The 9,225-nt window shown below is 36.3% G+C and overlaps 2 protein-coding genes across 7 annotated transcripts in view; one reads left to right on the forward strand and one right to left on the reverse strand.

Annotated features, from left to right (window-relative positions):
- LOC123766797 (nuclear exosome regulator NRDE2) overlaps nucleotides 1-2,873 on the forward strand; it is a 177,868-nt gene extending 174,995 nt beyond the window's left edge. For all 6 annotated transcript variants that reach the window (XM_069307548.1, XM_069307550.1, XM_069307549.1 and 3 more), the window contains one exon: nucleotides 699-2,873. In XM_069307548.1, the coding sequence (XP_069163649.1) occupies nucleotides 699-899 (201 nt within the window). In that variant the 3' untranslated portion in view covers nucleotides 900-2,873. The remainder of the gene's footprint in view (nucleotides 1-698) is intronic.
- LOC123766806 (NADH-cytochrome b5 reductase-like) lies at nucleotides 1,552-8,285 on the reverse strand. The gene has a single exon (XM_045756196.2). The coding sequence runs from the start codon at nucleotides 7,725-7,727 to the stop codon at nucleotides 6,798-6,800; it is 930 nt and encodes a 309-aa protein (XP_045612152.2). The 5' UTR covers nucleotides 7,728-8,285; the 3' UTR covers nucleotides 1,552-6,797.
- Between the last annotated feature and the right edge of the window lie 940 nt (nucleotides 8,286-9,225).

Below are 9,225 nucleotides of genomic sequence, written 5' to 3' on the forward strand. Positions count from 1 at the left end.
AGGGGGGAGGGGAACTGGATGGATGGATGGTAGTGGGGGGGGGGGGACTGGATGGATGTATTCCAGTCACACAGATTTAATGAAAGTCAATCACCTCAAAAGCACACACCACCAGTGTGTGAAGTTAATCTGATGAGTGAGAGATTATTCCTTGGCAGTGTATTGTCCCATGTCCTGTATCTTAATGTGTATGATAGGAGGGAGGTTTCTCAGGCATTCAAGTTCCCTGGCACACTATCTATGGACAATGCATGTCTCTTCCGACCTGGTCCTCTAGCCATCCATTGTGTTGTTTAATAAATGTAATACATGCACCGATTGTTTGTAGAGTCTGGCCATTTAAAAAAATATGGTACCGGCCCCACGTGATAACTCGTGTGTTGGAAGTGTTTATAAATGCATATTGATTTTACATCCCTGTTTTAAAGTAACATAGCTATATTGTAAGTAAGGAAATAAAGGATGGGTTTCGATAGTTCATACTCTAGAGTACGGTTTAGAAGTCCGTGCCCTTACACATTCTCTCAGACCCGTGCCCTTACACCAAGGCACGAGCTTCTAAGCCGTACCCTATCAAAACCAGAGTATAACTGTACAGTCAAATTCTCACATTTTTTACCACTTTGGTAAGTAAATATGCTTATATGAATTCATCATATTGTGGTAAACATTAATACTGTACTTTCTCTCTTTGACAGAGCGTATACTTGGACTGTGTGCGTCTTATGCCAGAGATGCTGAGGGAGATAGCTAATCTGCTGGGAGAAAAGGGAATGAGGGTGAGATTGCCTCTAGAGGAGTTGAAAGTCCTCACTGAAGCAGAATTAGACCTTGAAGGTGAAACGGAAGTGAATGCATTATCCAGTGATGAGGAAGAAGATCATGAGGCCAAAGATTAACAGCATCATTAAGACTCTTTCCAGATAATTTAGTTGTGTAATTCTAAATATGAATATGGGATGAATGAAATAATGTCAGTGTTGCATCCTTTGTGTATTGCACCTTGTTTCCTTCAGTGTTGGCTATTCCTAACAGCTTTCCCAAAACATTGCCACTTTTACTGTCTTGTCATTCTTTCACCCTCTACTATTTTCTTCCAAAATTCTCTAATTTTTTCCATGTCAAGCCTTCACTATTATTCCAATTCTTATTGGCCCTCATTTATTTTGCACTACAATTTATTCTCACCCTCATGTTTAACTCAAACTTTTTTCTTTTTGGGTTCACATACCAAAAACTAAAACATGACACATTTGATTTTCACACACCAAAACACTTAATTTTGTATCATACAGAGTTGATACAACATTTTAACAGAATTACCATGTCCTTGAAAACTGTAAAACTATTTTCACATCAGGGAGAAATAATATATGTGCCTTTAGGAATACATGCAATTATTATTTTCCTGGCAATATAAAAACCAATGTTTGTTGACAACCCATCTACAGCACATATATCTATTTTTTCTAGTACATCTTCAGTAATAATTTTGCTCCAAATGAAAATTTAATTATTTTAATATTTTGTGTGCTATTAAAAACATCATGATTAGGATACAAGAAATATTTTTTTTATTTTGTCAAAGGCATGAATAAGTTTATAGACAATAACTATGCTCCTATAAAATAAAAGTACAAGGTATTGTAACATTTTATATATATGCTATTAAAATGTAATGGTTTCTAGGATACAAGAAAATTGTATTGAATATCCAAAGAATGAATTAACTTTACAGAAAACAACAAAATATAAAAATTGCTACAAGATGTACCAGTGTACTGTCTGGTTAAGTGTTAAACAAGCAGTCATCCAAAAATAACAGTCCTGTAGCCACTATGCAAGTACAAAGCATGGACTCTTGCACCCAAATACAGTATTTTTTTGTACTATTAATTTTGCAGAGGGCCTACAAAAGAAGGCAACCTAATATTACCTAGGCCTAGTATAGTACTATATAAGACCTAGAACACATTAGGTATATGATTAATGTTTTTTGTTATGCCCTTCAGAATTCAAATGCAAAATGTGAACTTTTTGGGTACATCATCATATTTTGTACATTGAACATATAGGTGTGCAATTGATGAAATCATTTTTAAAGGATGGTTTTTGAAACAATGACAGTACAGAGATTAAAAATAGTGTTATTGCATTTGGAACTGACAAAGCACCAAGAATAAATAATATGGAAGGCCATAAGAATGGGTAACTTGTGTATCAAAGGAGATCAACTCAACATGTCCAGTAGAGCAGCTAAAGATATAATTATAAATACTGTATATAGGGTTTTACAAAATTGCAAACATATGCCACAATTAGGAGACATTGATTTTATAACCCAGTTTTCTTAAGAGCAAAGACTTTAATTCAGAATTTCTATACAGAACATTACATTATTTAAGAATTTGCATACATTGCCTGTTAAACATTTATAGAGGATAAAACTGGGTGAAGGGTAGAAGGAATTTTTATGCTAATAGCAGCATGGTAAGTATAAGTATTCTTGGTACAAGCAAGGCCTAGTACCATGCACCATATCTACCTGCAGGTCTTTGGCAAGTATTGCCTACCTACCACCTGTTGCAGTGCATCAAATCACAAATGTAATACTGTAGTGTGTGTGCAAGAAAATAAAATGAAAAGCATAGGAATCAGAAATGCATTCACACCATTTCACTAGCTATCATACTCCAAAACTTTTTAAAACAGCAAATCAGCAATAACCATGTATATATTAGCATGTAAAATGCGTGGTATGTGCAATTGTAAGATTTATTTATTCATATCAATATGAGCCTAAAACATGTTCATATAGCAATATGCATACATCTGTATGTACATTTTACATTATATGTTATATTGGAATGTCACTAGTGGTTTTAATGTATCATTTCACCATAGAAAACATAAACAAAGCAAGAAATAAGAAAACAGAATGGAAAGAAAAATTGCAGCACAGCACTTCACCCCATCACTCAATGCGGCAGCAGCAGTCTATTTCACCCTCCAGCCATCAATGCCAGCGAGCTCTATAACCTTAGCTAAACTACAGCACAAAGAATTTATTTTATGATGCTCATTCTTCCTGGATGCTAATTAACAAAATAAGCCCATTTCCCCAATTAGAAAAACTTGACTGCTCATCAACCAGGAGCCCAAGGCCTCAGAACATAACTGAAGTGACTGTAGAACTGAATTCACTCTTAAGCCCATTTCTGAATAATGGCTTGAGAGGCCTGCAGGCAGAACTGCTGAAAAGTCCTAGCCCAACTTGGATCAAATAGTACCCATTGTCCAGTCTCTTGCAACCCTGAACCCCTGGAATCACCCTCTAAGTGGAGAAGGTGATGAATTCCAATAAACAATGGAAGCTGAGGAAAATAAGGAAGAAGTGCCTACTTTTGAGACCCCTAAACCACCAACCCCCATCCCTAAAAGGGGTGATGACTAAATCATTCAAATCACCAACCCATCCTAAGACCAAGTCCATTCCATCCAGCACATGACCCCAAAGACACATTCATCAATTTTAACATACTGTTCATTCGAAATAGTAGTTTTCTCAAATATAAATTGATATTGTTATATATTAACATAATGTGCATATTTAGGCATAAGTTAGGTTAGGTGTTTAGGTTCTGTTGATGATAATTTGTATTTGAAATACGTGAGTGAAGCATTTACAGCATCGTGGTTCGAACAAAAGTGGTCAGCAAATCACTTGTTCCAGGAGTGTTCAAACGTCATCAGTTGCGGGTTGTGTGTGAACCGTTTTTCATTCATAAATGGGATTTGGCGGGTGCATGGAATGTACTTTGGCCTTTGTTTATGAGGGCAGGCTGAATTCACAGGAAGAACCATGGAACAGACACTGGGTTATGGCAGTATTGTCACATCTGTCAAGGAATTCTCACTTAAATCAAGAGAACTGCTCACCAATACCTTAGAAACTGGAGAGGACCCCAAGTTAAGGCCATTTAGAATTCCCTGTCAAAGCTGGAGGTATGGAGGAAACATGAGTGGATGCTAGCTATACAAACTGAACTCCTGTAACAGTAGAGGTAACAACAAGGAAAAGTCTGGAATGGCTTTTAAAAGTTCAGAAACATTGACTTCTATTCTTGAAAGCTGCAAATGATGAGTCATGGATATGTGAGGAAATCATCACAATGAAACAAGACTAATAAAACTGTAACAAATGCTCTGTATCCTTATTAATATAAAAACATGGCAACCAGGCCACCTGAACTCAACAGAAATTGGCTATCCAATCTGTTAATAAATATCAGGAAGCACCATATGTAAAAGTGACGAAGTCAAACCCCCAGAAAATCATGGGAGACATCTCCCGTCACGCAGGGTGCAATTGCACCTCCACAAATCTCCAGTATCGTCTATTGATACTGGTAATGGCTCAAAAGGGCCACCACTTATGGGCTATTCATGCCCGTGCCACCTCTTGGGTGGCTTAATCTTCATCAATCAATCAATCAATCCCAGAAAATAAGTCAGGAAAAGGTGTACATTGCCATGGAATTCACCAAGAATAATCTTATTTACCACCCAAGCAAAATCCCTTAGATGTACAAGACACACCAAACATTTCCAGACTGAACACAGTAACCTTAACTTCCAACAACAGGTATAATTTGAGGATCAAGTCCAAAGCACTAACTGTACACCAGGAAAGAGCAGAACCTCAGGAGGAAGGGAAGGTAACTATCAGGAGAAAGCACAAAGCCATTACAACTCTATATATATAGCACTTGGAAGGGATAAAGATTTGGGACAGGAAAAGAGAATGGTGTTCAACCAATTGGATGGTCGGGGATTGAATGCTGACCTACATGAAACCAGACCATCGCTCTACAGTCCAGCCCCAAACCCAAGAGGAGGAAAGGGGAATACTCAAACTCCTCAGAAGAGATAACTAGTGAGACATCAAAAAAACTTAAGCCAACACCAGGGAAGATAACTTTGAAAAATAAATCAAGGTTAGGCAATTGTTAAGAACACAAGATGAGGAGAATAACCACAATTATGAAGCATCATTATCAAAAATAATTATGAAAGGCATACTGAAAAAATATAAACATGAGACAACCAAGTCCCAAGGAACACTAATCCCACTTAGCTTCAAACACAGAGGTGATCCTTTGCAGAGTAAGAGATGAACAGCTGGTACCAGCATGCAAATGAGGCAGAAAGGTTGAATTGTTGGGGTGACTCAAGCTGCCATCTGGTGGTGCACTTAAATACTAACACAGGGTTTGTTGACATTGGTCAAACTACCACTTTCCTATTTCCATCTTTTTCCTTCTGTAATCAGTATTATTATTAACAATATTTTCTGTGGATAATCTCTAAAGAAAGTTTCTATGTCTGTTTTCCTATAAACATATTCAATAATTTATAAGCCCTCTCTCTCTCTTTTTAATGTATACTTATACTATAAGTACTGTATTATGTTTTTTCTACATTCATGCACCCTTTTAACAAATAAAATAGTGTGTTCAGAGCCAGCTATTATAAAATACAAGGACACCATTTACCAATACCAAAGGACTGTCGTTATCAATTTGCCTTGTGTCAACTACTGTTGAGGCAAGGCAAGTTCAAAGTGAGCAAGATTTTTTCCCCTCTGCCACCTTATCAGCTCCACAACCTTCACCCATTATAACAATGTATAGTATATAAATCTCTTAATTCTTTTATCTTCCCTAACTTAGGCCTGAAGCTCTTCACAGAGCTATAATGTTTTAATAATGTTTATCACTGATATACACATTTAAAACTGGCTCAACTCTTCCTAATTTAAAGTAAAACACAGTAATACTGTATATCTATAGTTTACACTTGATTTATTCATTACAGTATTTAAATCCAATAATATTAAACATATTACAGTGGTATCCAGTGTATAAAATTAAGTATTTGCAGTACAGCATAGAAAATTTGCAGCATTCTTCAAGCCATATATAAGACAAATCAATATACAGGAAAGCTTGCACGAGCTTGCAAGAAAGCTCTTGTATAGTGATTGTTATAAAAAAAAAGTCCTCTCCACCCTGTGGGGTGGGTGATTGGAATGAAGGTGAACTACCGTTGTCACTATACGAGTGACAAAAAAATATCTATTTCTATAAAAAAACACAATATACAAGTACTGTAATGTTGTTCATAAGATTTAAATTAAAAAATTAAAACAACTGACTCAAGAGTAGTTCTATCAATAAACTTTATCTCAATATTACAGACAATCCTTGAAGACTATTCAGTATTTAAGCTAGCAAAGGGAGCACATTTAATATACAGTTTTACCAAATTAAGAAATATGCACTATGATAAACACTGAAAAATTATGTAAAATATATTACAGTACTGTAACTGCAATTGTTATTAAATTAAATAACAATACTGTAAGAACAATAATTTTGTCAGTGATACTAGATTAGATTAAAACAATATGGCATACTTACTTTCAATGTACTTTAATTTTGATCACAGATGGGTATAGGAACAAATGACAAACTTATGTTAGGAGGATGAGAGCTTTTTCCTATCCTATAGCTCATGGTAAGCCTTAACCACTAGTTTCCCTGGAATATGACCTGCCAGTCGTTTGACAACCAGCTACTCAATCATTGCTGTGCAAAAAGAGGCGTACAGTCAAGGATTGGTGCCTAGTCAATCCTCCCTAGCCTGGATACGAACCTAGCCCAAATCGCTTGCGAATTGAGTGTGTTTTATCACTGCATTGCAGAGTACTTGATGTTATCAAACCAAAAAGCGTTTCAAAACTTAAAAATATTTTCTTCTGGAACCTTGGCATCTTTTGCACAGTTCACCATGTCTTTATCAAATGATTTTGTTCCACAAATAAGCACCAAAGTTGCACCTACAGGACCCTTTGCAAGATCTTGACGAACATCCTCCTTTGACAGTCTTCTGGCTACTATCTCTTCACTGTATCTCTTCTTACTTATATCAACCTCTTCACTTAAGTAGTAACTTACAGTAAAATTCCAATATTGGCAGTAACTGGATAACTCTTCACGTAACAAAATGCCAGTGAAACTTTTGGATGCATAATTCAGCTTTATAAAAGTCTCGTCATATTCATTTTCAACAATATTTTTTATTAACTGATACATTGGAGCAATACCAGTGCCAGCGGCTAGCATGAGGATTCTTTTGTAACTGTTTTCCTTGTATGAAAAATTACCAAAAGGGCCTCTCCATGGTACCTTATCTTGAACTTTCCAATCTTTAATAATTGGGGTGATTTTTCCCATTGGATAAATTTTGATGAGAACTTCAAATGATCCTCTTCTGTATATGTCAGAGATTGGTGTATACTGCCTTGTAATAGTCTTGCCATTTTTAACTTGCTTAACGATTAAATGCTGACCTACACTTATGCCTAAACACTGGTCATCTTCTAGCTTAAAGGTGTAAAGATATGTATTATTACTAAGCTCTGTCACTGCAATAATCTCAAACTCATTCCATTTGTCAGGTTGAACAGCACCTGTTATCTGTTGTTTCTCCTCTGTGCCTCCACTTCGAATCAATTCACATTTTCGTTTCCAAACTTTCAAATCTTGCTCATAAATGTCGTGGACACAGGGAAAACATCCGGTGCCACAGCAGTCACTGGGTTTTGGTGCCTGAGGCTTTGGTGGCAGTAAATCTTCAATATCGGGAGCTTCACTGCTTGTCATGATACTTGAACTAGCAGTCAATCTAAATATTATTCAAAACTGATTTAAGGTAATTGTAAGTATCCACATTCATATGCTATACTGTATCTCTTAAGTACAGTACTGTATATCATACTGCTTTTCTTTCGGGTAAATACTGTATTAGAAACTTTCAAATTTTTCACATTAAAGCTAGACTTTATATATTTATTTAAATGACATGTGGCTCAGTAATCAATTATATTCCCTAACATAATGGGAATGTAATAAAATACTAGACTGTGTTACTATCAAAAACAACACCTATCTTAACAAATTAGATAGCAATAATCTCTCCAATAGCCATTACGTATTAAACTGTGCATCTAAATATATTTATAGTACAGTACCTGTATTACATATCCAAACAGTAAATATGGAAGCCCACACATTAGCAGTGTTAACCTTGGCAAAGCTTATGCATATGCTGAGAAAAAAAATTGCTAAATGTTCTACTTTTCTCCATACCTCTGATCCCTAGCACCAAAACACTGTTGATACAGTAGTAATAATATGAACTGATCGTTTAGCCAAGATTTATTCAATATGCAGTGTCCAAATACAAGTTTGTCCAATGCTAGCCGATGATACTACTTGCCATCCTCTTACCTCTAATAGATTCAAGACCTTGCGTGGCACCAGTTTCGTAGAGTAACTGAAACTACACAAAATATATATGATTAATTACACTAAATCCATATATACTTGCCTATTATTTGGTGACAATTAAAATTATATCCAGTTATGATGGTTCATTTATAAGAATCTGTCCAGCAAATATATGTACAGTAATAAGGTTTTATTTATTTTCAAATCTTTTCAATAGGTCTACTGAAATAATATTCTGCAACTCTTGATTCATCCCAATTTGCCACCATAAATTAACATAAAGTGTAGATACATTATAAACATTGTGGGTGGAAAAATAGAGCACTTAGCATAATGAAACACCCCTGTTTGGGGGCTCCTTACAGTTTATGCACTGGTACCCCAGGATAAATAGCATCTCTTGAAGTGTCTCAAACTTTCTGATGACCTCCTCGTAGGGGGCCTCGTAGCCTGGTGGATAGCGTGCAGGACTCGTAATTCTGTGGCGCGGGTTCGATTCCCGCACGAGGCAGAAACAAATGGGCAAAGTTTCTTTCACCCTGAATGCCCCTGTTACCTAGCAGTAAATAGGTACCTGGGAGTTAGTCAGCTGTCACGGGCTGCTTCCTGGGGGTGGAGGCCTGGTCGAGGACCAGGCCGCGGGGACACTAAAAGCCCCGAAATCATCTCAAGATAACCTCCCTGCAGCAAAGACCAGAATCCTGCCTCCTTACAAGGGAAGAAGAACTGAGTACTGTATGATGGACACCACACAAAAGAAAAAACCTGCCAAAAAGTCTGAAATGGAGTCACAAAAACTCAAAACACACCAAGAAATGTTTTAAACAAATGTCAATAAAATTACAAACAATTCACATAACCAAAAAATAAA

Source organism: Procambarus clarkii, chromosome 60 (assembly GCF_040958095.1).
Source record: "Procambarus clarkii isolate CNS0578487 chromosome 60, FALCON_Pclarkii_2.0, whole genome shotgun sequence".
Taxonomy (NCBI): domain Eukaryota; kingdom Metazoa; phylum Arthropoda; class Malacostraca; order Decapoda; family Cambaridae; genus Procambarus; species Procambarus clarkii.